This window comes from Varanus komodoensis, unplaced genomic scaffold, assembly GCF_004798865.1.
Source record: "Varanus komodoensis strain SLA01 unplaced genomic scaffold, ASM479886v1 scaffold56, whole genome shotgun sequence".
NCBI classification, from domain to species: domain Eukaryota; kingdom Metazoa; phylum Chordata; class Lepidosauria; order Squamata; family Varanidae; genus Varanus; species Varanus komodoensis.
Genome location: NW_025336169.1, coordinates 3,109,275 through 3,133,858, shown reverse-complemented (window position 1 = coordinate 3,133,858; position 24,584 = coordinate 3,109,275). Strand labels below are relative to the sequence as shown.

The window sequence follows — 24,584 nt, the reverse complement described above, 5'->3', positions numbered from 1 at the left end:
CCTATTTGGGCTCCCTGAGAATCCCAGCCTTTCCCCCCTGCCCACTGGGGAGTTCTGCTTCCAGGCCTGTGGGCAACACCACCTGGAATCTTAGAAGCTGCAGAGGGAGAGCCCCATGGTTGGAGCTTAGTTCCTTCCCTAAGGCTGATGAGCGAGGCCAGAAAAATTTCCTGCTGCTGCCTCTGTTCTGCAAAATGGGCATCCTGGCTTGACACAGCCTGCTTGACGGCTGTTCCTCTTGGTCCTGGATCATCCGTGAGTGCTCTGAGAGGGGCTTTGCATGGTGCTGGGACGCACCCGTCTTCCCTCGTCCTTCTCTATCCTCCTCCTCCCTTTGCAGTCGTCCCTGAATGCAGCAGGCTTGCTCTCTGCCCTGTCACCTGGCCATGTCCTCCCTCGGCTGATTGGCGCCATCTCTGCCTCTCTGAAGAACCCAGCGTTGGGCCTGGTGACGCAGGAGGAATTTGCCATCATGAAGACACCTGAAGGGGAGCTGTATGACAAATCCATCTTGCACAGGTGAGCATGGGAGAGTGACACTTCTGGTGGCAGGACAGGTCGCTGCTGTGCCATTCGCAGTAGAACTGGGGTGGGCGATATGTGACCCTCCAGAAGTTTTGGCCTGCCTTTGTCGTCATTGCTATGCTGGCTAGGGCTGATGGGACTTGCAGCCAAAATATTTGAAGGGCCTCAAGTTGCCCCCTCCCCCCATGTGATAGAGTTCAGCCACCTGTTTTTTATTTTTGGTATGAGGTCATTAAAGCTGCGGCCTGGAATAATTCACTGTGTTGGGCTGACGCCTCTCTTTTTCCGCCTCAGTGCGCAGCAGGACAGCCTGAAGAAGGCCAATATGAAGAGGGAGAACAAGGCCTATTCCTTCAAGGAGCAGATCATTGAGCTGGAGCTGAAGGAGGTGAGGACTCGGGTGCAGGATGTTGGCATGGTGGGCCAGGCATAATGCAATGTGGCGGTGCATTACGGGGAGAGCTGCGCTCAGGCCACTCACTGTAAGAACTTCAGATGAGCCAGGCTGGATTAGGCAAGGGTCCATCTTCGAACTAGCTGCCCGTATGACACCCACGAGCCAGGCAGGAGTGCAGCAGTATCTTCCTGCCCGTGTTCCCCAGCAGCACATTGCCTCATCCTGGAGGTAGCACAGAGCCCTGAGGACTTGTAGCTATTGATGGCCTCATTCCTCATGAATTTACCTGGTTTCTCAGCCTGAGGTACCTCACAAGGGAAAGCTGGAGGAAGACTTCACTGGAAGGTAAAGATGCAGGTGAGGGAAAGAAGAAGACTGGGTGTTTCAGAGGGCCAGGTTAGCACAACACAGTAGCTGGAACTGATGCTGTAGTCCTTTTGCACTGTTTTTCATTGCTTTCTGCGTATTGTATTTTTTGAAAATGTTTAGAAAAATGTCAAGAGTGAGTATCCCAATTCAGTCCATCTAATTCAGTTTTTCTTACTCTGACTGGCAGCAGAGGTCCGCCACATCATGTGCTTCCGAACTAATTGGAGATGCTGAGGAATGTGCTTGGGACCGTCTACTTTATTATTTTTGTCACCAGGCTAAAACCTTTGTATTTTCCTGATATTTTAAGGTTTGATTGTCATTTTAATATGTGTTTTATCACTAGAAATTAATTAGGATGCTGTGTTTTATTTCGTTTTATTCTGCTTTACTGTCAAACCATCCCAAAAACTTGGTAGTGGACAGTTCTAAAAGTTTTAAATAAAACATGTACAGGAACTTCTTTGCCACAGAGCTACATCCCTTCTTTTGACACAAATAGAAATGAACTGTTAAAAGTATGGAACTTAAAGAGCAGTAGGGGGCCAGATTCTTTCCTAATGATTGCTTTCAGACTGCTCTGAAAGCAATCATTGTCCAATTTTAGCAGGGTAGAAGTGTTCAGTAGCATGAAGGTGGAACATTAATCAGAAGTGTTTATCTCTGAGTTCCAGGGAAGTGCACCAGGTGTCATTAAAGGTCTTTGCATTGCTGTGTTTAATTAGCTGCTCTCATTGATGTCTTTGCTTATCCATGTTTAATAGATCCTGCATTCCATTGTCTAGTTAATCCTAATCAGGAGTTCTGTTTCTGTAAGCACCACTATTGTTGAAGGATGGGCAGGAGAAGGCCTAGCTGTCTGAAATATACCAGGTCTCCTAAAGCCGAGAGTTGCTGCTGCTTCCTGCTGTCATCAGCTTCTCCATCTCTAAACACAACTTGCATTCTGTTTTTTCCTCTTGTTCATAAGCCTTGAATTACTGAAGCAGCTTCCTTTTGTAGTAAGGGCCTCCACTTAACAGAAGGAATGGTTGTCTTCTACAGGAGATTAAGAAGAAGAAGGGAATAAAGGAAGAGATCCAACTAACTAGTAAACAAAAGGAGATGTTGAATGCCCAGCTGGAGAAGGAATCTTACACCAGGAAGCAACTGCAGGAGGCAAGTTAAAGGGGCTATGATTTGGACTGAGTTCCTTTTTTTACAGTGCTAGCAAAACACTTGGTCATGTGACAGCTGGGGTGTCTGGTGGCTGGAGGCTTTTATATTCCAGTGGGCCCATCTGTGTGGGGGGAAAGCCTGGGCCCTCTTTCCTGTAGCACTTTCCTTCTGCAAGGGCTGGGCCACCCAAGTCTGGGAGGCAGAGGGGAGTTGCTCTTGCCGCGGACGGGTTCCCAGGCAGGCGCCACTCTTTATTTTTCATCCAAGAAGGTGGTTCACTTGGGGAATTCCCTTGAGCAAGCAGCATTTCCTTGTTCGTTGCTCGAGGATGAATTCATTGAGACTGAATCTTGCTCTCAAGTCAGGGATCAGCAGTGGATTGCCCACAAAGACCCCCATATGCCCACCAGAGCGCCTGTGCACCCACTTCACTCGGTGCCGCTGCCGCCTCACAAGGTCCCTCCCTCCTCCTTTCTGCCTGACATTACCAGCCGCTCATTGCCTGAGGATGAAACGTTCCCACCTTTGCTGTTGCGTGCGTACGTGTGCGTGCTCTGAGCATACAAGCAAGTGCACAGCTCTTTCCCTCCCCAAATGAATGCTGCCCTCTTTCTTTTCTCACTGTGTTGCGCACCGTGAACCGCTGCACTGACAGGGCAGCCAAGTCGTAGGATGGGGGCCGCCATAACCCTTCTTTAAAATTCTGAACCCTGCCCTGCTGGCAGCACCTCCTTGGGTTCTCTTTCTTGGGAATGTGCACCTGTGCTCGGGCCTTGGCGAGTGACTAGATCCGTGGTGGTCGGGTGGGGGGATCTGGTGCTCTGGCACCTGAAAAAATAAATGAACTTGGCTCACTGCTGAGGCCCTTCCTCTTTCTCTGTGCCTGCTGCTTTGCTGGGGACCTGGCTGTTGCTGCCGTCTCTTCCTTGCTCACTTCCTACCTTCAGCCAGCAGCCTGGAGGAAGAGCGACCCAACCAGCAGTTGTCTATTTAGCTATTTGTGCATTTTGCACCTGCTGCTCAGACAAAACATCATCCTGGATCAGTGTACAATCAGTCAAACAAATCATCATGCAGGCTTGTTTTTTAAAGGACACAAGGAATACGGAATGGAGAGGAAAACGGGGAAATTAAGGGGATGAACTGCATTTCGTGCCCCAGAACTGGCCATGATGCTGGGAGTTTCTGGAAGTTCAGTCCAAAACAACCAGAGATCTGCCTTCTGCCTACCCATGAACTAGGATTTCACTGTCCCTGGTTCCTGAGGCAACTCCTAGAAAAGGACTGGGGAGAGATCAGATCCTCCTACAAAAAGGAGTAGGGCTTCTCTTTCTGGCCATCTGCCACATACACAGGCATGTTTTCTTCATGGTGACTTCTCTTCATTTCAAACATTCAGGACCTTGCCCTGAATGGGGTTGCACTCCCTCTAAAGGACAGGGTCCACAGCTTGGGAGTGCTCCTCAACCCAGAGCTGTCCCTGGAAGCTCAGGTGATCGCGGTGGCGAGGAGCTCTTTCCTTCAGCTTCAGTTAATCCTTCAGCTGCATCCCTACCTGGAGGACGATTGCCTAGCGGCAGTGACACATGCATTGGTTACTTCCCAGTTGGATTTCTGTAACGCGCCCTACGTGGGGCTGCCCTTGAAGACAGTCTGGATACTTCAGATGGTGCAAAATAGAGCAGCTAGATTGCTGACAGGGACTGGGCATTATTCTCACATAACCCCAGTCCTCTACCGGCTTCACTGGCTCCCCATTGAAGTCCGGGCTCGATTCAAGGTGTTGGTTATTACCTATAAAGCCCTTAACGGCTTGGGACCTGGATACCTAAAGGGAACGCCTTCTTCCATATTTGCCCTCCCGCCCCCTGAGATCGGCAGCAGAGGCCTTCCTCCAGGAACCCTCTGTGAAAGACATTAGGAGGCAAAGTACCCGGAGGAGGGCTTTCTCTGTGGTGGCGCCCCACCTATGGAATGCGCTCCCCAGAGAGGTCCGCCTGGCACCGTCGTTATTTGTTTTTCTGCGCCAGGTTAAGACCTTTTTATTTAAACAATATTTTAACAACTTTTAATATCATCTATAGGTTTTAATTTGCAGCCAGGGTGAATCTGGATTTTATTTGCACTATTTGTATGTCTATTTTATGTAAGCCATCCCGAGGCTCAGCCAATGGGACAGCATACAAAAATTCTAAATAAATAAAAATAAATAAATAAACATACTCTGGTTTGGACAGCACAAAACCAGCTGATCTGGCCTGCTGTGTTAGCATCAGTCAACCAGGTGCTACTCAATGACAATCTAGTCAACTCATCTAGAGTTGCAGCAAGAGAGAAGAAAATACATTTTTTGTGTTAACATCCAGAAAATATCAATGCAGGGGAAAAAAACGGAGGATGCATATATTTGCCTGCTTTGTTTCAAAGGTTTCGCTTTTTTTCTTGGCTATGTTTCAGCAGTAAACACTGTGGTGTCTCTTACAGCTTGACAGTGAACTGGAATCCAAACTGGGTCTTCTGGGTGCCATTCTGAAGAGGAACCCCCCAGGCCTCTCCCAGTACATCCCAGCTCTCGTAGACTCGTTCATGCCTCTGCTGAAATCCCCTCTGGCTGCTCCAAGGATTAAGGACCCTTTTCTGTCTTTGGCATCCTGTGTGATGCCTGCTCGGTTGAAGACATTTGGTGAGTATCTTGAACCCTAATAAACAGTTTTATCAAAAGTTCAGCCTTTCAATCTGAGCCCAAAAAACCTCTCATGATTCCAGTTCTCAGAACAATTGTATTGACCCAGGTGTCCATTTCTTTCATGAACAAAACGATCTGCTTTGCACTTCATGGCAACAACGGGGTTGTTTAACCGAGTTGTTGTGAGGGAAGGCAGCACAGGAGCCACATGCTTTCATTTCAACTGTCACTTAACAAACCAGAAGTGTTTGTTTCTGGGTTGTTTTCATGACATGTAACCCCAGGAATTCTGGGTTGTTTATGAATTAATGTTCTGGCACGCACTTCGTGGGTATGCCTGTGTTGTTAAATGAAAATTTAAATAGTGAGTACAGAACTTGTACATTCTGCTTCTCCTCACAATTCCTGGTTTAAAGAACCTAGGAATTGCCACCAGGATATCTGAACTATGTCAAAATGTATGTCTGGCCACCTGAATTGATTGCAAGAGCCTTTTAAAGCCACTGTATTGAAGTCAGTTTGCATTCTGCTTTTTAACTGCTGGTCAAAGCCAACTTTTTCTGCCTCCAAAAAATTCAGAATTAACATCATGGCAAACTTCCTTAATCATCCATGTTTACACTGAAATCTACTTACCCGAAAGAATAACCTGCACATAGGTGTTGTTGTTGCTGCTTTAATGTTGGTTTGAGTTTTTGAGTTATTATTCATGACATAAAAGATTATGAAATGTCATAGCACCAGATGTACATAACACAAGTATTATCCAGTATTATGCACAGGATTTCTGCTTTGATAAAAAGTCACTGTGCTGAGGACTACCTTAGGTCTAGATAGGGGCTGGACTTTAAAGGTTCTTGTAAGGACTGAGTGAGTTCCTTAATGTTTTTCACCTTGTCCATCTTTGCATTTTAGATTTAGGTACCATATCAGTGGATAATACTTATTTTGCTGGCGATTACCTTGGCCAATTGGTTCATTCCCCTTGACTGGCTGTCGTTCTCCTCCCTTTCTCACCCACCCCCAGGCATCGTAGCAAGTCATGTGACTTTGCGGATGATGAAACCAGAGTGCCGCTTGGATGAATCCTGGTGCCAGGAGGACCTGCCCACTGCTGTGAACCGAGTCATTACCCTGCTGCATGCACACACTGTACCTGGCCGGCAGAGCAAAGGGGAGGCAGGTGAGGACCCCCACCAAGTCCTCCACTTAATCATTTCACTCTCGTCTCTTCTGCCTTTCATGGCTCAGTTATTGGCAGTAAGGACTTCAGGCTTCAGAATGTTGAGATGTTCGGTATTTCAGCCCTGCCTGCTTTTTTGCCTCACACGCTCCTGGACCATGAGAGCTTTTCTGACGCTTATTTCAGACCTTGGGGAGAAAGTGGGGTTTGCACAGCTGTCAGATGAAAACAGCAGAGCAAGATTTGGGGGAGGAAAGAATGGTCTGGATGGGGAAGTGGAAGGGGCTGAGAAGTCGTGGTGTAGCCAATTTATTTTGTTTAGGATTTATAATATATTGTAAGCCACCCAGAGACAACAGTAATGGATGGCCTATCCATTTCCTAAATAAATAAGTAAGTAAGTAAGTAAGTAAGTAAGTAAGAGAGATCATAGCAGATGGGTTTGGTTTTAACCTTGCAGCGGGAGTGGGAGGTGGTGGAGCTGGCCTCGAGTCAACGGAGATGGGGACCCCGAGGTTTCCTAGAGCTGGTGTAGATCAGGAAGGTCTGTCAGTGCTCCATTGCCAGGTAGGTGGCAGGCAGGAAGGAGAGCCGAAGTGCCGGCAGGGGAGACCCAAAGCAGTTAGGACTGATGAGTGCAGCTTCACACGTTTGGATGGTTCCCTGCTTTACAGGCCCTTGCAAGAGGACTTGGGCGGATCTCTCTGATTTGCCGCCATGTCAGGTGTAAGGAGGTTCACACAAGGAAGTAGTCCTGCAACCTGCCCTAGATGACCTGTTCAGGAGTGGAGGACGGAAAGCACCGCCCGTCCCTCCCGACATGACTGGCCCTGTCAAAAAAGGGCTAATTCCATGCATGCACGTGAGGCTCTATGCCTGGCTTTCCACGTGTTTTCAAGTCTCAAACCATTTCAGGGCATCTGTATGGGTGTCAAGGTCTCAAGAGCCATCTTGGGGGGCCCAGGATAGCATCCATGCCTTAGGCTTGGTCAGCAAGGAGGCATTCTTGGTGGCTGCCACCAGGCCTGACACGGAAACTCTGTTCTTTATTTGAAAGTGCTATTGATTCTGCCTCTTTGGGCTTCCGGGAAACCGAACTGGGAAGATGCTTTTGCCCTGTGTGCTGAGTTTTCCTTTTCTTCTCTTGCTCACCACTATGAGCTTTTAGTTGGGAGTGGGCTTATAAATCTTAACCGAGCAAATGATACAGTTCTAGAACGATTCACTTGCTTAAAGCCAAGCAGTTCTCTCTGCTTATGTATTTATTGCGTTATTCATTTGAATACTTTTGCTCCACACCCCAGCCAAAAGTACAGCTTATGCATAATCAGTAAAAGAAGTTCCTGCCTGCATGTCTGCAGTCAAAAACGCATGATGGGCAAGGGAAAGGGAGGGAACGTGGGAAAATGGAGTCTTTCAGGCAGGGCTGGTGGAACGGCCCTCTTTCCCCTTGCATCTCAGCTCGCTCTGCTCCAGACCCTGGCTCTCTCCGTGCCTGCCACCAGAAGGGAGGGTGCTCGGCATCCAAACAGGTCAAAGCCTACCCACCGACCGGATGCAGGCAATGCGTCAACTCAGACTCGGTGGTTGAGTAGAGGGTGGGTGTGAGTTGTCACTGAATCACGAACGGTGTTGAAACCTAGATTACTGCACTGTCTGGACTCAACCATGCTTGCCAACAGTGGTTTGTTAACCAGGAAGAAAGCCCGTGTTTTGTGTGGGATTGCAAACTGGAGATGTTCTTGGTCAACGAACCATTGCTGGTTAGCATGGCTGTGACCAGACCACACGACAACCTGCATTTGGGCGGCATCCTGTGTTTCAAGGGCGAGTGACTGTTATTGTGTTGTCTGGACCCAGCCATGTCTTGCGTGTTGATGTTCTGTACAGATGCCCTTTTATCTGCTGGCATATTCCCTTGTTTTCTACCCACTGCAGGTCCCACGCCCTTACCGGCCCCTGCGTTTTCCTTAGTCTTTCCCCTCCTCAAAATGGTGCTGCTTCAGACTCCTAATGACAGTGAGGAAAAGGAAGAGCTCATGGTCAAGGCCCTGCAGACCATCACGGTGCATGCTCAGCTGAGGTCATTCTCCAACAACCTGTGTTTGCTGGATGAGGTCAGTGTTTGCTGTACTTTGCTTCCAAAAGTGAAGAACGGTTTTCACTTGGGAAGGTTTTCCCCCCTCTAACCTACTCATTCCCTTTTAGTAATGGGGAACGTGTACAGCAGAAGCCCACATTAAATGTAAAAAGTTACAGTCCTTACCTTATCCCCTCTTCCACACCCTCTGCTCCTGTGTGTCTTGGTTTAAAAGATCTCTCTCTTCCAAACCCAGATACACCAGGGCAGTCTCTAAGGCAGGGCAGGGAAACTCCAGCCCTCCTGGGTCCTGTTTGAAACTAAGAAACGTTCAATAATTGGACGGAAAGGGATGAGGGCCAGAGGAATGGAGGTGTGTGGCCCATTAGACGAAAGGGGTTAGCCCCCCCATTCCCTGACCCTAACCCCTTTCACCCAATTATTGAATATTTGATAGATTCACAGTTTTTGTGCATTTAACCTAAGTGATTAAAATGCCCCTCCTGTGGTTTGATTAATGGGAGTAAAAGGTTTAAGTTATAATATGTTGGTAATTTTTTCTCATTCCTTTTGTCTTTGGTCCAAGCCACCACTAGAGTGCAGCCCCTGAGCACTTTTCCAAAATTTGGAGAATTTGGAGATCCTCTTGAGGCTGCATTCTGTTGGCGAAGGATTTTGCCCATCAAAGCTCCCCGCTCCTTCTCTAAACAACATACACTAAAATTAAAAGAGAGCAGAGGGATATTGATGTTCCTTTGCTATTCTGATGCTCTTATTTTGTATCTCAGTGTTGTCTTCCCCATCTCCTTTTTTATTTCTGCACTTTCTTTCCCTTTCCAAAGCATTCCACCTCCTTCGACAGGTGTTACTTTTAATTAATGTTCCTTATGTGGCTGTGCATTCCTTGTATTTTAATGATGAATTTTTGCTCATCTCCCCCTTCCTTCTCCCCTCACCTGTTCTCCATCCAACTGCCAGAATGGTCCTGAGTTACTGCCTCGCACAGACATGCTGTCGCTCTTGACTAAAGTGATTGGGACTGGCTCGCCACGCCTACAGGTGAGCTGTTCTTGGACAGAGATGGATGACTGGCAGCTGGTGGTCCAGAAGCAACCCCTGGGCAGTTTATCAGACTGTTTATGGCTGGATTCAATATGCATTCAACCTGTTTGCAAGAGAATAGCCATACTTAACCATGTACTAACGATCTTTGCATGTGATGCCTTGTTCCTCTGATCATATTCTTACTGCGTAATTCAAATTGTGGACCTGGTCCATCCAGGGGTGCATCAGCCGCCGCTTAAGTACTCTAGCAAGTGACACGTTTGCTTCTAAGCTTTACTGGGCATTTTGAAGATGACAAGTTCAGGCTGGCTTAGCATTCTGCAGACTGTAGCCCACTTGATCCGATCGATGAAGCTTCTGCCAGAATGAGCGTGCTAGTTTTCAAGCTGCCATAATTTTAGGTGTTGTTACTGCAATAGAGTAACTTGGTTAGCCCTCTGAAAATTATTGGGCATAAATTGCACCATCTTAGACAAGTTTAAGCAGAAAAACGGCCTACAACTCCCAGCGTGTCCCAGCCAGTGGAGCTGTAGGCCTTTTTAAAGTCTAAACCTGGGTAGGAATACATCTTAAAATATGCATACATTCAGAATAATTTTGAACCTTCCATCCCTTTATTATTTATCTTTATTTTGCCTCTATTATTTATCTCTATTATAGATCATTGCAAAGTGTTACTAATATATTGATTTTATTATTATATTGTAATTATAATATTATTCCATTATAACTTTAATTTGATTATTTGCTTGCTCTGGGAGTGGTGGCATCAAGATGACAGAGACTGCCTGTCTCTCTTCTAGTACACGGGTGGCCAACTTGATGAGAGCACCTCTTTAAATTAACTCAGCAAGAACATAATCAGTGGTGGACCAAAAATACTCGGTCCTTGGTCCTGGCATTGCACACAAAGACCTTCAGTCCACGTTAAGTATGGACATGCTTAAATTAAATGCAAATTTAATTTAAATTAAATGCAAATTAAATGCTTAAATGCAAATTGGTCGAATGCATAAGAAGAGTCCCTCTAGGTTGGAGGGCTGGAAGGGCCATATGTGAGTGGGCATATTTGGCTGGCTGCCCTCCCTTGATGCAGCTTATGTCCATTGACTTGCATGTCCTTGGTCCAGTGGAATAGGCTGCTTGTTTCTGTTCCTAGAGAGAGAGAGAGGAAGGGTAAACTTGCTTTCCTAATAATGGGGGGGATTTGACCTGTTTTCTTGGCCAAAGTGGTGGCTAAACTTGTAGCTTGAGAATCTGGTGCCAATAGGTCTCTGCGGTCTGATGAAAGCTCTCTGTTTGTTGAAGGTGCTGGCTTCCACAGCACTGACAGCCTTGTGTGCCAGCAGCAGCGGAGAGAGCGGCTGTGCCTATGCAGAACAGGAAGAAATTGACGTGCTGCTCCAGGCCCTCCAGTCTCCTTGCATGAATGTCCGAGATGCAGCTCTCCGGGTCTGTTGGAATCTTTTCTCCATTACTAGTGGCGGACTTTTCCTATTTCCAGCTTGGGTGGGGTGGGGGAATTTCTCTCCTCGTTTCCGTCTTGCTTCCACTGGGGCAGCAGGACTACTGAAATCTACTTCTGAACAGGAAAGCAACATGTGTTTCATTCCAGAGTTGCTGAACCAAGGACCCAAGGGTCAAATCCATCCTCTCTGGGTTGACAATCCCCCCAGGGTTCCCCAAAAGTTCCTGGTTTGCCTTTCTACTGATCCTTCTAGGAAGGTTTCCGAATTTTAGGCAGTTTTTCTAAATGTCGAAATGCATCTCTTATTGCTTAGTTACTAACAAATAAGAGTTTAAGCTGAAACATGCATGTCTTCTTGTCCTCAACCATTTTTCTGTTGCCTTTGCCCACCACCTGAAATGGGGCCCCATGAGCTGAACTGAATTTGACCTATGAGCTAAAAGAAATATCCTCCCCTTGCTTTATCCCCTCCCTTCTGCATTCAGCTAATCAGAGCTGAGGAATGTTTTCCTTGCCTTGGCTCACAGTAACTTTCACCAAGGCGAGAACGCACAGCTCATAGAGTGTGGAAGGCTTTGAACTTTGTGTTTCTAGTGCAACATTGGAGGTCAGCAGAAAATTTAGCAATCCCCCAGCAGTGTTACTGAACTGCTTTGCACAACCAATGCACACTGCTTGGTTTGGGAATGCAGCTCTTCTCTTTCAGCATCTTGGAACTTGATTGAGTTGCTAAAACTCATCCACCAAGGTTAAGGCTGAGTGCGGGTCTGATCCCAGCTCTTTTAATGTCCCCAGGCCAAGATCCATCATGTCCCTCCAAACAATTGGTAGCATAGTCGGTTCAAAGTTTTATTCATTAAAGTAATTGCTTCTCACTTTTCCACTATGCCTCTCCTCTGTTTTACCCAGCCCAGAAGGTCCATAAAATGGGTTTGTTTATTATTCATGTATACTTATATACCACTTTTTGTCCTAAAATTTCCAAGCGGTTCACAGTGCATACATGCATATAAAATATAGTATCTAAATATAGTATCTGCTTAGTATAAAAAACTTTGTAAGTACAATAATACTTAAACACGAGGCAGTCATAAAACAGAGTAGTGTCACAAGTCTGTGCAAACAGGTGTCATCAAGAGACATTTAAAGCATGGCACACTTTCTGCCTTGCGCAACTTGTGAGCAGGCACTGCAGTGGGCAGGTGCTGCTCCTGAGAAGACCTGCATCGTGCCTTTATTTGAGGAAACACCTCCTCGGAAGATCTCGGGATTCTTCTTTTGAGTTGCTTTCCCAAAAGATGGGGAGGGGGGCACCCAGACTTGCCAGGAGCATGTGCTCACAGAAACTGTGCAAACCGCCCCAGCCCATGTAAACTGCCCACCATGCAAAGGAGCATTTCAGCTGTTCTCGAGCTTTTCTGTGTTCTTGTTCATGATTGCTTGCGATACAGTGTGCTGGGGAGGAAAGACGGCGTACTGATTTGTTCCACTTTGACCTGCAGGGCTTGATGGAGCTGCAGATGGTCCTGCCTACTCCAGATAGTGATCAGGAGAATGGGTTGAACCTTTTGCGCCGTCTCTGGGTGGTGAAGTTTGACAGAGAAGAAGTCATTCGAACGTTAGCTGAAAGGTGAGAGTTGCTGCCAGAAGCCCTCCCAAAGGAGGGCTCATTCCCACTGCAGGAATGAGCTTCCCCCTCTGGGGCATGAGCTCGCATCTAGATGTTGGAACCTGCAGTGTTGCCTCCAGCGAGTAAGACCTTCTGTCCGTGTAGCTAATGAGGCAGGTAAACAATTTTAGGCTCTGGATCAGAAGCTCTCCTTTAGAAAGTCATGCATATGACTCACTTCAGAACATGGTAAGTCAGCATAATTACACAGAAATCTCTGCATAATTACACTTGACAAAAAAAAACTTGACAAAAGCTGTCTAAATATTCATATATTTGTGCATCATTATTTTTAAGAACAGTAGCATGGCTTTGCTGTGGACTGTAATGCATCGGGATCTGGAACATATATGTAATGTTTATGAGTCTTTTTAAATCTTACCCAAAAACCCTGTTTGTTTTATTTCTCTTGAAGGAATAATTTGGTTTGGTTCTGTAGCAAAGCACGAAAAAGCAGATGTCAGCCCTGCTGCATTCAAGGTCCTTTCTGCTCCTTTTGCTGAGTAGGACCCTGGACTTCTGCTCCAAAGTCCTGTCCTAGTGGTATCACAACTCCCTGGCCCAGTATTTCCTATTCTTGACGAGCAGCAGCTCCTCCGGGGTCTCAGGCAGGGTCTTTCTCCATCCTGATTGTTTGAGGCCCTTTTAAATAAATCCTTGACTTAAATCCTTGACTTCTCCAGGTAGAACTGGGAAAGTGTCGGGACAAAATCCAGGAGAGGCCCTGCTAGGCTGCATCAGTGACACTGGGCTAAATGCTAACGGTCTGATTCATAAGGTAGCTTCCTGCATTTTGCATGCTGTGTCCTGCATTCCTGCCCACTGAGCTAGAGGCTCTTGCAAAATTCCCCTCCTCTCCATTTTATCTTCACAACAGCCCTGTGAGGGAGGTTAGGCTGAGAGTCAGGAGCTGGCCTACAGTCAGTTGAACCTAAAGTGAACTTCATAGTTGAGTGGGGACTAGGCCCCGGATTGCCTGCAGTCTAGTGCTGCATCGCCTTTCGTCGCCTTTCCACAAAAAAACATATTGGGCATTTCCCAGACACTTCCACACACGTCTTTGCAGCCTTAATAATGTGAAACTTGCTTTTGATAAGCTAATAATAGTAAAGCTGAGATTCTGAGGAAGTTGACTTGTTTCACTAGTGTCACATTCTGCAGCTCTGCTGTGCATCCTCAATACAGGAAAATGTGCAAAAGGCCCTGAGCGTAGACTAAATTAGACCAGACCAGACCAGACCCAGACCGTCTTCCTCTGGAGATAAAAATGAAAATATGTACTTGGTGTCTGGAGGATGACATTCCAACTTCCTTCCTTACAGGCTGTGGGAGTCGATGGGTTTGGAGTTGCAACCTGACATCTGTTCAGTCCTCATTAAAGATGTTATCCACTATGAGGAAGCTGTGCGTCAGGCTGGTGCTGAGGCGCTTTCCAAGGGCGTTGAACAATATCGAAACCAAACAAAGGATGTCATGACAAAACTCATGGATATTTATCAGGAAAAACTCTATGTAAGCCCTTTGTGGTGAGGAATGGAGTGTGTGGGGTTTCTCTAAATCTTCATGGCTTATGGTTAATGGGATCTAATTGGAGGTAGGGTGGTGTGGATGCTTTTTCCATTTTTCAGGCTTGTCCTGTTGTCGGTGGGTGGGCTTGTATGTCACACTAACTTGATAATGGGCCACAAAGGGTTGGTTGATTCCAGAACATCAGGCAGTGCACCTGACAGGTGATCTGCCTCTTTGTCCTTCTACTGGTATCCAGGGGACACTGCCACATTACCACACAACCACTGTTTTCCTCTGCCCTCCATGATTGGGAGCCAATTATTTTTTTGGCTTGCCACAGCCTTTTTTCCTTTAAACTTACTCATTTTTGTGGGGTGGGTAGAAATGGCCTTTCGCAGTCTCCAATTTGACAGCAGTGACAGCCCCTCTGAAGAGCCCAACCACCCTTTAAAAAGAATCACATACAATTTGCATATTTTGGTAAGAATAGTTGGATTTACTTTTAAGGTCAGGACTTGCACAAGTCTCAAAAAGGGAAGTCTTGTCTGGGTGCAGCAGGTATTAACCCTAGACGCTGATCCAGAGAAGGTCAAAGTAGGTGTTTCCCTTTGCTTTCTTTTGATAGCTGTCAAGGTGTTTGACATGGCTCTGTTCAATCACCCTTCTAAAGGGGGCCCAGAGTTTTGCCAGCTAGCTCAAAAGTTCTTTTTCCTAGAAAAGCTATAGGATGCATTTCCGTACTTTCCTGAGTAGATAAACTCTCAGGGAAAAAGTGGAAAATGTATATCACCCTGAGTATGATCGGGGAGCGGGAAAATATTAACTCTAAAAACTAAATTTTACCACCCTCTTTTCATGAGTAGTGACTGCTTGCACCTTGTGCAAGGAGACTTGAGAAGGAGGGAAGAATTAATATTCCCCATTCAGTGAAATGTTGAAAAGGTGGATGGCTCTGAGAACTTAAGTCAGAGAATCACGTTGCTGATACTGTCACCACTTCTTTCTGGTGCACCTGCTTTTGCTATTCCCTTCATTTTTCAAATGGAAATTGGGCAATTTATCGCTGCCAACTGGTCACAGGTTAGCCTGTGTGCTTTCTTGCCTTTTCAGTCTGATAGCTGTTCTGCTTCTCTTGTAAAACTGAAACTTACAAGGCCGTGAACATGACAAGACTAGTCGTACATTGTTGGCCGTAAGCCATACTTGCAAAAGAGCAACAAAAGTAATTTAAAATTGTCAACACAGTTGTGTAATTTTCTGGAGCCGATTTCTTTGCTTTCTTGCTTTATTTCTTTCATGACTCCAGTTGTGCCTTGTTGGAGCTCTGAAAAAAAAAGGGGAAAAAAGTGGAAGATGAAAACGAGTATGAAAACAAAGCAGGGAAGGGCTGCCAAGACCAGTTCTGGTGGAGGGGACACTGGGATATATACCAGAGGGCTGAGGGGGGAAAAGCCACGGCAGCTCATTTGCAGGGTGGCTTAGCACCTTGTGTGAACTGGGGCATTGCCTGTTTCTCTCCCACAGAGGCCGCCTCCTGTCCTGGATGCTCTGGGCCGCGTCATCTCCGAATCGCCACCAGATCAGTGGGAAGCCAGGTTTGCCTCCTCCTCATGTGGACGGTCTTCGTCCAGCTGGGGCGATCCAGGGTTTACTTAGCATAGGGCAAGGTGCAAGCGTAAAAGTGAAACAGGATGTCATCCTTCCAGATGCGGCATTGCTCTGGCCTTGAACAAACTCTCCGAGCACCTGGACAGTTCGCAGATAAAGCCTCTTTTCGAGTTCTTTGTGCCAGACGCCCTTAATGATCGTAATCCTGAGGTCCGAAAATGCATGCTGGATGCAGCGCTCTCGGCACTCAATACCCACGGCAAGGTAGGAGAACGTGCTTAAGATTTGTGTATGTGGTCCTTGCTTAGTTTTGTGTGCCCTGGGTGGAATGCAGCCCTGCCCTTAATTGTGCCCCCTGCTGCTAAAGTTGTTGCTATGACACCATAGCTACAAAGCTGTGGGTGCTTTGCTAGCCGATTTATTTATTTAAAACTTGCCTATGCCGTCCCGTACTTAAAAGTCTCATGCTGGTTTACTGCCATTAGTAAAAAAAATAAAAATAAGGATAACAGTGGCAAGCTATGGCGGTGTCCTCAAAAGGCCGAATTTAGCTGCCTGCCCTTGGTTGTCTGGTGAAATTGGACCCCGAAGCCTGCGGTGCTGCTCAGCCCTTGTCTCGATTGGTGCTTGGTGTCACTCTTAGGTTTTTCTCTGCCCTGCCTGGAAAAGTTGAGAAGGAAACTTGGGGCCATCTGTGTTCAGAGCAGGTGGCCGGCCTCAGAAGTGCTCCCCATTCACCTGCTGGGAGTTGTGGTGCAGCACACCAAGGGGTCATCAGGCTGGGGAAGGCTGGCCTGGCCTCGTGTTCTCGGATCATTAATACAATATTCTGGTTTTTGTAGCGTCTCCAGAGATCAAGCAGTTAAGGAGAGTGACTCGTGCGGCAGGCCGAGCAGTGTGCTGGCTGCCCACCCATGCTAGCGAGTGTAGCGTGACTGTGGGCCAGTCACAGACTCTCAGCCCAGCCTACCTCACAGGGTTATTGTTGTGTGCATAAGGTGGAGAGCAGGAAGAGGGGAATGATGTAAGCTGCTCTGAGTCCTTTGTAAGAAAAAAGGCAGGATATAGATGAAGCATGTTGAAAACGATTCGCTCGCACGCCGAAATGGCAGACTGTTCTATGCGCGGTGTGATTTTGGGTCTGAGGCGGCATTTCTCACTCCCCCTACAGCCCCAGCCTTGTCCACGTCCTGTTGATAATGACTCCGTGTGCTTTCCGTCTTTCAGGACAGCGTCAACTCCCTGCTGCCGGTGTTTGAGGAATTCCTGAAGAACGCGCCCAATGACGCCAGCTATGATGCTGTCAGGCAGAGCGTGGTCATTCTGATGGGCTCCCTGGCCAAGCATTTGGACAAGAGCGATCCAAAAGTGAAGCCAATCGTTGCCAAACTCATTGCCGCACTTTCCACTCCGTCCCAGCAGGTACCCTTTCCCTTTCCCTTCCCCTTTCCCTTCCCCTCCGCTTCTTCCAGCGTGGCAGAGTAGAAATGTGGGCGTTTGCACAGGAACTCCCCGTGGCCTTGACTTTATTCCTCCCTACATAACATGAGCTACTTCAGGTGTTGCGGGTCCACCATGCTGTAACGGTTTGAGCAGAGGTGGGCAACCTTTCTGGACCCATGGGCACATTTGGGGATGTGAACAACGGCTTATTTATTAGGTTCATATCCTGCTTTTCTCTCATATACTTGGAGTATAAGTGGCTTACATCAGTCTCCTCCTCCTGCTCTCCACCTTATCCCCACAACAACAACCATCTGGTAGGTTGGGCTGAGAGTCTGTGACTGGCCCAAAATCACCGAGTTGGCTCCGTTTCCATCTCCTTTTCCAATAGCTTTCTGGGTAATACAGTTTGTTTCTTGTTTCCTTAGGGCTGGATTTTAGAGAGACCCCAAACCGCCACTGCCAAAATTATGTCCAAAATAATAATAATAATTATTATTATTATTATAATAACATTTCTATGCCGCCCCTTGCCGAAACCTCGGGGCGGCTTACAACATGATAAAATACAATGAAATACAATAGCACATAATAAATTACCATTAAATACAAAATACAAAAAATACATTGATTTACAAATATAAGATTAAAATTATCAGTATAACTTAAGTAAATAAAAATATAGGAGGAGAAAGAGAAGGAAGAAGAAGTTGCCCTGGCCAGATCATATGTTTTAACAATTCAAATGATGTTTAAATAAAAAGGTCTTTACCTGGCGCCGAAAAACCAGTAACGACGGTGCCAGGCGGACATCTTTGGGGAGTGAATTCCATAGGTTGGGTGCCACTGCAGAGAAAGCCCTCCTCTGAGTACTTACTCTCCTAATTTCTTTCATGGAGGATTCCCAGAGAAGGGACTCTCCCGCAGATCTCAAAGGGCGGTCGGGCATATACGGACGTAAGCGCTCGTTCAGGTAGCCAGGACCTAAGCCGTTTAGGGCTTTATAGGTCATAACACCTTGAATTGGGCCCGGGCTTCAATGGGAAGCCAGTGAAGCTGACGGAGGACTGGAGTCATGTGAGCATAACGCCCCGTCCCCGTCAGCAACCTGGCAGCTCTATTTTGCACCAATTGAAGTGTTCGGACTGTCTTCAGGGGAAGCCCCACGTAAAGCGCGTTACAGAAGTCTAGGCGGGAAGTCACCAGCGCGTGTGTCATGTGTGATTATAGTTGCCATCTCTTCCATGATGGTATGTGGGTGGATTCAAGGCACCAGGGAAAGAACCTCTGAGCCAAGCCTTACCTTTTGGGTTCCCCTGGATTCCCTTGCTTGTTCAGTCAGTGCAGTAGTTCACTGGGGAACTTGGTGTCCCCTGAGAAACACATGAATTAAATACGCAACTGCTAGGGGGTATGGTTTGGCATTAGGATGTTCAGCACCTCTCTCTAACCCTGGGCTCTCCAGATGTTCTGGACTGCATCTCCCCTCAGTCCTACCTCATGTGGTCAGGGGCCTGGAATGATAGGATTTGCCCAAACATCTGGAAGGCATCGGGAAAACTGGAGCACAGCGTTTGCCTTATGACGTCGCTGGTGATAGATGAATGCAGGAGCAGCAGTTTCTTCCTTGAAACAGTGCCTCTTCCTAGAAGGGGCGTAATAGATTGAAACCGAGTTCAGAGTCGGATGGAGGCATTTGATGGCAGTGAGGCCGTTGGGGAGTGAAGGACGCATATTTTATGTAAACCAGGGAGCAGGGATGGTCGGGCCTTGTGGCTGAATCCAGACCCTTTCCAAGCCCCATCCTTTTTCTTCCAGTCTCTGATCATTTGATGGCTTCCCAGCTTTTGTGATGTCTTTCTCCCCATTCAGAAAGTTTGAAATGCCTCTCCTTCTGGTAAAAAGAGCTTTACATGAAAATAGGCGGGTAGTGTTTGTGTTTTTAGCCTCATTCTTGCTAACTTGGCCCTACCTAAAACTGGAATATGGTCCTTGGATTGCCTCCAAAATTTAATTCGGCTCTGGAGCTGAAAGAGGTTTCCTACCCTTGCTGTAAATGAATATATGCTGTAAAAGAATATAAAAATATATATGAAAAAATATACATTCTTGGGGTGCCGCTGCATCCTGCTTTCCTCCCGGAGTCCCAGGTTTCCAGATAGCCCTTTTATCCTTGTTGTGTAACCTTTGCTCTCTAAATTACATTAGTTACCAAGTACTTCTTCCTTTAAATAGTAATAATGGTGACAACAGTGATAATGATATTCATTTCGTTTTATACTGCCCATGAGCCAAAGTTTTCTGGGCAGTTTACAAAATGACCCACTGAAAGGGTGTTTTATTTAAGTGGGGAGGTGAAGCGATCCTTCCGCTCTCCAAAGTTCAGGATGGCCCGGCTTGACGGCACGCTCGCGTCGGTTCCTGCAGGTCCAGGAGTCGGTGGCGAGCTGCCTGCCTCCCCTTGTGCCCGCGATAAGAGAGGATGCCGGGGGAATGATACAGAAGCTGCTGCAGCTGCTGCTGGAGTCGGACAAGTATGCCGAGCGGAAAGGAGCTGCCTACGGGCTCGCCGGCCTGGTGAAGGGCCTGGGGATCCTCTCCCTCAAGCAGCAGGAAATGATGGCCAGGCTGACCGACGCCATCCAAGACAAGAAGAACTTCCGGCGGCGAGAAGGTGCGTAGATGTCTGCTCCCGCGGCCCTGGCTGCCTGCAGGGCTGTCGTACGCAGCCCGCTTCGCCCCGGCCTGCGGTCCAGGGGTGCCCTGCCTTCGGTGGGCCCTTCCCCTGGTGTCGCCCTTCTTCCTGCCACCCTCAGCAGCCACTCTTGCTTCTTTCTCGCCACTGCAGTCGCACTCGCATCGACCAGTGGGGCCGAGACCAAGCAGAAAGTGGCGCCGCCTGCCCCTCTCTCCTCCACCGGAGCAAGAGGCAGGCTGCGGCCCTGGAAAGAAGGGGCTGCCCTTGTCCGTGGGCCACGCGGGGCAGTGGGCCCTCGGCTGGTGCCCGCAGTGCCTGCCTGTGACACCCGCCCTGCACTTGGCCCGTCCTGGGGGACGTTTGCCCTCACGGCCTCTCTGTGTCTCACGCAGGGGCCTTGTTTGCCTTCGAGATGCTCTGCACCTTGCTTGGGAAGCTCTTCGAGCCCTATGTGGTGCATGTCTTGCCCCACTTGCTGCTCTGCTTCGGAGACGGGAACCAGTATGTCCGGGAGGTAAGAAGCGGCTGGTTCCCCCCGGGCGGTGACCCTGTGTGACCCAAATGGGGAGCCAGGCTCCAGAGCTTAGCGCCCAGAAGCAGATGTGCTTGCGCACACTGCCTACCCAAATGGGGAGCCAGGCTCCAGAGCTTAGCGCCCAGAAGCAGATGTGCTTGCGCACACTGCCTGCCGGGTCCTGTTGGGCTCATCCTGCTGGCGGGAGCAGCTTCAAAAACGAGGCACACACTCGGGGGGAAGCACTCCGAACTGGGACTTTGTTTTCAAACTTCTGGCTTGCTTGCAAGTGTGGCAAGCCCAGAATCCCAGTTCAGATACAATAGTGTCCCTTTTCTTGTTGGCAAGTTCTCAGAAACAGAGAAACAGAGCGAGTCAGAAGGGGTCTCCCGGGCCATCTAGCCTGACCCCGGCTCCAGCTGGCTCCACTCACAACATGCCCACCATGTGGACGTCCAGCCTATCCTTGAACACCTGCACCGATGGGGCCTCAACCGCCTCCTGTGGAAGCCCACGCCATACCCTCGGGGTCCTAACTGTCAGGAAGTGCTTCCTGGCACCCAAATGGAACCTTGGTTCCTTGGCTTTGCTCCGTGGGAGCGCCTCCTGCCCCCCCCCCCCCCCTGCACACTCCGGATCCCACAGCACTCCGCCTCCATGGGCTCTAGTTAAATCTGGGGCCGCACGTGGTGGTTAGGCCTACGGACTGATCACAGTCTGACTGCAAATGTTGCATTTCCCTTCCTTAAGGCTGCAGACGACTGTGCCAAGGCCGTGATGAGCAACCTGAGTGCCCACGGCGTGAAATTGGTGCTGCCGTCATTGCTGGCCGCGCTGGAGGAGGAGTCTTGGCGGACCAAAGCTGGTAAGAATTTGGCTCAGACCTCTGTGCTCTGGGGCCGTGACTCCGATGGTTCAATTTTTAACGCTTATTACATTTCTATACTACCTTTCTTCCTTTGTGGTTTTCAAGGTGGCCACATCTGGTTCCCTGGTGGTCTCCCCTCCAAGCACTGACCAGATGTGACCCTGCTTAGCTTCCGCATGGTAGCTGCCTCATTTGTCTTCAGGACACAGGCTGCAGTTTCTGGCATTCATGCTGGGTAGTTTCAGGCCGGGTGATATTCACATTTTAATAGCATGGTGTTTGGAAACTCACTTGGAGTCAGAGGTTCTGTTTCCTTTCTTAGGGGTATGTTTGCATGCATGCATTTAAGCTTCTAGTTCTCATTGGTAAGTGCAATATTTTTAATTGGTCATGGCTGCAGCGGAGCCAGTGCTGGGTATGTGCGCGCGGGGAGTGGTACAGTCTGTGTTTTGACCATTAGGCAATTCTACGTAGTTCCAAAACCTTGTGCAGCACTGTAAGTAAATCCAATAAGAGCTTGTCACTAGCCCACAAAGAAACGAGGGGAAAAATAGACCGCCTGCTTCATGCCTGTTTGCACACTGCCTCCCAAAAAAGAAAGAAGAAGAAGAAGAAGAAAGCCAATTTTCTGTCTGATTGCCTGGAAGTGGTCACTCTTTACCAAAGATCAAGTGAGCAGCAGTTTACAAACCTTTGCTTGTATGCACCAGTGCACAGCATTAGCTTTCTCCATTTTGCTTCTGTGCAGAAAATGCGAGAGGCGTAGAATGTTCTAGGGTAAGGAATCCCCCACAGTGGTTTTTTCTTCTCCGGTGTGGCTCTGTGCTCACGGGCCCCTGACTCAGGAAAGCGGACCACTGCATCCAGTTCAGGAAGCGGTTCCAGTTAGAGAAGCTCAGAGCTTCGTACTCACCGGTCACCGGGAGCGCTAACACTCCCAGCCAGCTGAATGGCGTTTCTGTCTCAGCACCTTTGGAGGGCTGTCTGGCAGTAAGAGACCACTGATAATTCGGCAAGGGCTCCGGTTTTGTGAACTGCTTCTCTCCCCCGCATACCCCAGCCCAAAAAACATTTTTCTAAACTGGCTGAGCCTACAATCATCTGCATCCATACTTGAAAATAAGTCACGCTGCACTCAGCAGGAGTTCTTCTGAGTAAGAGGCACAGAAGATTTCTGCATGTGCTGACTTCTGCCCCCGCCCAGCTGAGTCTCTGGTTAATGCCCTCTCACTAGGGTCGGTGGAACTCTTGGGGGCCATGGCCTACTGTGCCCCTAAGCAGCTGTCGTCTTGCTTGCCAAACATCGTGCCGAAGCTCACCGAAGTGCTCACGGACTCGCACGTGAAGGTCCAGAAGGCCGGGCAGCAGGCACTGCGCCAGATCGGATCTGTGATCCGGAACCCTGAGATCTTGGGTAAGGCTGTGGGTGCTCACAAGTCCTGCCAGCCAAGCGAAATCTTTATGTGTAGAGGCGGTATTTTGCTGAGGGCCGCAGGCAGACAGGAAGCGGCTGTTCACATCCCCTGCTTGGGAGTGCCCAAAGGCACCTGGCCGGCCTCTTTTGGAAATGGGATGCCAGATGGAGATGGAGTTCTGGTCTCATCCAGCAAAGGTGCTTCTGGCCTGATTCTGATAGTGTCTTGCACAGAATTCTGTGACGTACAGTAGTTAGTATATTGTTGTTGTTACATGCATTTCTGTGCTGCCTGTAGCCAGAGCTGTCTGGGCAGTTCATAGCGTTCCAGGCCCCCATCCAGATTCCCTCCAGGCCCAACCCTGCTTATCTTCCAAGAGGAGGCAGGGTCAGGTGCTTCAGGCTGTGCGAAGCCCAGCGGGGCCGTCTCACCAACCTGTCCCGTCCTCCTCCGTTTCCCACCGTGACAGCAATTGCACCGGTTCTGCTGGATGCCTTAACGGATCCCTCCAGGAAGACCCAGAAGTGCCTGCAGACGCTGCTGGACACCAAATTTGTCCATTTCATCGACGCGCCTTCCCTGGCCCTCATCATGCCCATAGTGCAGAGGGCTTTCCAGGATCGCTCCACAGACACCCGGAAGATGGCTGCCCAGATCATCGGGAACATGTACTCGCTGACAGATCAGAAGGTAGGCTGCGTGGAGGGTCAGTTTGCCCTGGAGCGGGTGGGCAGAGAGGCCCAGTCAAAGCCCTGGGGAACTGGCCATGAGTTGCGGGCCCAGACGTATTTGCGTGCTGAGCCCCCACTGTGCTTCTCTGCCGGAAAGGAAATAGACCAGCCTTCCCCAGGCTGATGCTTTCCAGATCCTTTGGACTGCAACTCCCAGCATTCCCGTCCGGCCACAACTGGATCAGAGAGAGAGAATGGAGAATTGTTTTTCAGGCTTGGTTCTGAGGAACTCCTGGGGTGTTTTGGAAGCTTATCGCGGTTCCTCGGTGGGAAGGCTGACAAGGGAAGGGCCGCCCACCACCGCCAGGCTGCTGTTCCAGGCGCTTAGCCCCTAGCAGTTGGGGTGCTGTTCCAAGTCTCTGAACTTGATCCTCGTTGGCGAGGAGCCCTGGTGAGGCTGCGGAGCCCTGTGAGCTGGGGCGCACTGCTGAAAGGGCAGCAGGCTGGGGGGGCGGGAGGTTGGGGGGATCTGCCACCACACCCATGTGGAAAGGGTTCTCTGAGAGCAGGAATTCTGTAAGCCACTGGTTCAAATTACACCTGCTGGTGGGAGCGGGTCTTTCCTGGAGGGCCACACAGCTGTGTCTTCAGCAGGAACCCTTTCTAGTCCCGCTGCACAGATGCCAAAAGACTTCGTGGCTTTTTCCTAACTCACCTGCTGCATCTCTTCCTGTTTCAGGATCTGGCCCCTTACCTGCCCAGTGTGACTCCCGGGCTGAAAACGTCTCTCCTGGACCCGGTGCCTGAGGTACGCTCTCTTGCGGGGTCTCCATGAGCAGCCTTTCTCCCTTTCACCTTTGATTCAGCTCCTATAGTCCCTTTCCTTTGAATCTTAGGTGCGCACCGTCTCGGCAAAGGCGCTGGGCGCCATGGTGAAGGGGATGGGCGAGTCTTGCTTTGAGGACCTGCTGCCTTGGCTGATGGAGACCCTGACGTACGAGCAGAGTTCGGTGGATCGATCCGGTGCCGCGCAAGGCAAGAGCGGGGGAGTTGGCATAGCCCTGGGGTGGTGTTCTGTCATCTGGGTCATTTGGCCAAAGGTTAGATTCTGGTGTTGGGTCCCGGATGAGCTCTTGAGCACAGCAAGTGACCCTGACCCAGGTTTCCATGGATCTCATTGGCCTGTCCGCATGAGCACGGAACACGGGGAGCACTTCTGTACTGGATCTGATTGTTTGTCTCTCCATGCTGGTTTTCT

The 24,584-nt window shown here is 48.9% G+C and overlaps 1 protein-coding gene across 1 annotated transcript in view; it reads left to right on the top strand.

The window, feature by feature from the left end:
- GCN1 (GCN1 activator of EIF2AK4) overlaps window positions 1–24,584 on the top strand; it is a 69,577-nt gene that overhangs the window by 24,133 nt on the left and 20,860 nt on the right. The window contains exons 21-40 of the mRNA XM_044448866.1: window positions 341–519; window positions 820–913; window positions 2,336–2,449; window positions 4,934–5,132; window positions 6,163–6,318; window positions 8,257–8,435; window positions 9,377–9,457; window positions 10,772–10,915; window positions 12,434–12,561; window positions 13,923–14,112; window positions 15,634–15,704; window positions 15,816–15,981; window positions 16,945–17,139; window positions 19,588–19,834; window positions 20,251–20,372; window positions 21,123–21,237; window positions 22,475–22,654; window positions 23,125–23,345; window positions 24,066–24,134; window positions 24,223–24,361. Of these exons, the coding sequence (XP_044304801.1) occupies window positions 341–519; window positions 820–913; window positions 2,336–2,449; window positions 4,934–5,132; window positions 6,163–6,318; window positions 8,257–8,435; window positions 9,377–9,457; window positions 10,772–10,915; window positions 12,434–12,561; window positions 13,923–14,112; window positions 15,634–15,704; window positions 15,816–15,981; window positions 16,945–17,139; window positions 19,588–19,834; window positions 20,251–20,372; window positions 21,123–21,237; window positions 22,475–22,654; window positions 23,125–23,345; window positions 24,066–24,134; window positions 24,223–24,361 (2,989 nt within the window). The remainder of the gene's footprint in view (window positions 1–340; window positions 520–819; window positions 914–2,335; window positions 2,450–4,933; window positions 5,133–6,162; window positions 6,319–8,256; window positions 8,436–9,376; window positions 9,458–10,771; window positions 10,916–12,433; window positions 12,562–13,922; window positions 14,113–15,633; window positions 15,705–15,815; window positions 15,982–16,944; window positions 17,140–19,587; window positions 19,835–20,250; window positions 20,373–21,122; window positions 21,238–22,474; window positions 22,655–23,124; window positions 23,346–24,065; window positions 24,135–24,222; window positions 24,362–24,584) is intronic.